This window comes from Penaeus monodon, unplaced genomic scaffold (genome assembly GCF_015228065.2).
Source record: "Penaeus monodon isolate SGIC_2016 unplaced genomic scaffold, NSTDA_Pmon_1 PmonScaffold_22628, whole genome shotgun sequence".
Classification (NCBI taxonomy): Eukaryota; Metazoa; Arthropoda; class Malacostraca; order Decapoda; family Penaeidae; genus Penaeus; species Penaeus monodon.
The window spans coordinates 1-2,500 of NW_023652620.1; the positions used below are offsets into that span (position 1 = coordinate 1).

At 29.1% G+C, this 2,500-nt stretch overlaps 1 protein-coding gene across 1 annotated transcript in view; it reads left to right on the forward strand.

Annotated features, from left to right (window-relative positions):
• Nucleotides 1-843: 843 nt before the first annotated feature.
• The window catches only part of LOC119570156 (ankyrin repeat domain-containing protein 13C-like), a gene marked incomplete at its 3' end in the record, with an annotated part of 4,203 nt that continues 2,546 nt past the window's right edge, over nt 844-2,500 (forward strand). The window contains 3 exon segments of the mRNA XM_037918012.1: nt 844-946; nt 1,236-1,367; nt 2,062-2,273. Of these exon segments, the coding sequence (XP_037773940.1) occupies nt 844-946; nt 1,236-1,367; nt 2,062-2,273 (447 nt within the window).

Sequence of the window (2,500 nt, forward strand, 5' to 3'; positions counted from 1 at the left end):
AAACTCAGTTAACTCTTCAACTTACCGCAAAATAATAGGTGAGACGGGAAAAAAATTGAATATATTTGACTTTAAAATGTTCTATGTTGAGTTTACCCGATATCTGAGAAGGAAGACTAAAGTTAGAAACCATTTCTTTCATATGGATAATCAATTTGGAATCTGTCATCTTCTACCACATAAATGAATCAGTTCATTAAAGCCTCTTATATTCATTTCACATTGGTTGACCTTCAATGCCTACCTTAATACAAAATATTGCTGCTATATAATATTATAATCAATTATTGAATACTTACTAGTTTGTACTGTCCCATAAACTGAGGCTTCATTTGCCAGAGGATCCAACCATAGCATTTTTGACTTGACTGTCACTGTGCTAGGAAGATGGATGACATTCATGCCGAAAGTAAATGATCAGAGAATAGTGTCTGTAATATAAATATATACATAATATATATAATTACTATTTGTTATATCCATAATATATATATATATAATATTATATACTCATTATAATAATTATATATATATATATTATATATATATATATAATATATATATAATATATATATATATATATTATATATATATATATATAATATTTATTATATATATAATAATATATATATATAATATATATATAATATATATATATATATATATATTAATATAATAATATTAATATTATATATATATATATATATATATATATATATATATATATATATATATATATATATATATATATATATATATATATATATATATATATATATATATATATATATAATATATATATATATATCAGACACTTATTCTCTGATCATTTACTTTCGCAGAATGTATCCATCTATCCTAGCACATGGTGCCCCAGTCAAAGTCAAAAATGCTAATGGTTGGAGTCCTCTGGCTGAAGCCATCAGTTATGGAGACAGACAAACTAGTAAGTTATTAATAAGTATATGTATAATATTTATATTAGCAGGCAAATATTTTGTATTTAAGGGTAAGAGCATTGAAAAGGGGTCTCAAACCAATTTGCTGAAAATGAATTAATTAAAGAGGCTTTTAATGGAAATGAATTCATTTATGGTGAGTAGTAAAGATGTCACAGATTCAAAATTTGATTATCCATATCGAAAGAAATGGTTTCTATACTTTAGTCTTCCTTGCTTCCAGATATCTTATACTCAACATACATTTAAAGTCAAATATATCACTTTTTTTCCCAGTCACAGTATTATTGCGGAAGTTGAAACAGCAGTCTCGAGAACACATGGAAGTGAGAAGACCTGACCTAGTTCGAGCACTTTCGCAAATGGGAGATTTTTACATGGAGCTGAAATGGGATTTTCAGAGTTGGGGTAAGTACGATTCTCTCCTTTCCTGCATCCTTCTATCCTGCCCCAGTTTTGTTGTCTGTATAATGTATATGATTTAACCAGTATATTAAGATAATGTGTTATTGAACCAATATATAAGACATTGTGTTTTTGTAATTGTCTGTGCAGACTATTTTATGGCCATTGGAGTTATATATTAATATATTGATCTTGTTTTTCAAAGTAGTATGATTTATTGAGTGTGATCTTTCATGGTAATGTGTTTGCTTTGGATGTTGTTAGTAGGCCCTTGCTGAAAAGCAACATGTAGTTTGGACAGATTATTTTGTCTAGATTGGTCATGGTGTATTAGGCATTTCCTTTCTTCTTTTGCAATTTAAGATTTCCTTTTCAGTTAAGTTCTTTTTTCTTTTGCAAATGCAGAAACTGAAGACTTTTTCCCTTACATCACTTTAATTTAAGGGTTGTGCTGCAGACGTCTTCAATTTATTGATCTTGTAATTGATGTTTGGAATTTGAGGAAGATTTAACATACTTTTTTTTCTTTCACCTCCCCCTTTCTTTTAGTTTTTATTTCTGCTTATCCTTTACTGAATATTATTTACCAAATAAATTTCTTTAGGTACTCTCCTTTTCAAAGCAGTCCTTTGCTTTCATATTAAAAAGAGAAAGAAAGAAAGAAAAATGCTTAAGACCGGTGTCCGATGTGTTGCAGTTCCGCTTGTGTCCAGGATGCTACCGTCCGATATTTGTAAAATCCACAAAAAGGGAGCCGCTATTCGCTTGGACACTACACTTGTGGATTTTAATGATATGCGATGGGAGAGAGGAGACATCAGCTTCTTGTTTTCTGGCAGTTCCAAACCATCACACTCACTAACTGTACTTGACAACAAACTTAAAGTATATCAGAATATTCGGCATGAGGTTAGTAAGAATGTTTATAATTGTTGATTTATTTATTATTATTTTTTTTTTACTTTCCTCCCTCCCTCTCTCTCTGTCTGTCTCTCTTTCTGTTGTTTATTATTGTGTTGTCAGTAATCTTTCTTTATGTTGCTTTTAGTATAATCATTTACAGCTCTTTTCCCTAATCCACAACAAACTTTTAGGCTGTTTGTGTGATGATTGTAGTTCTTATTACAACTGTTAGA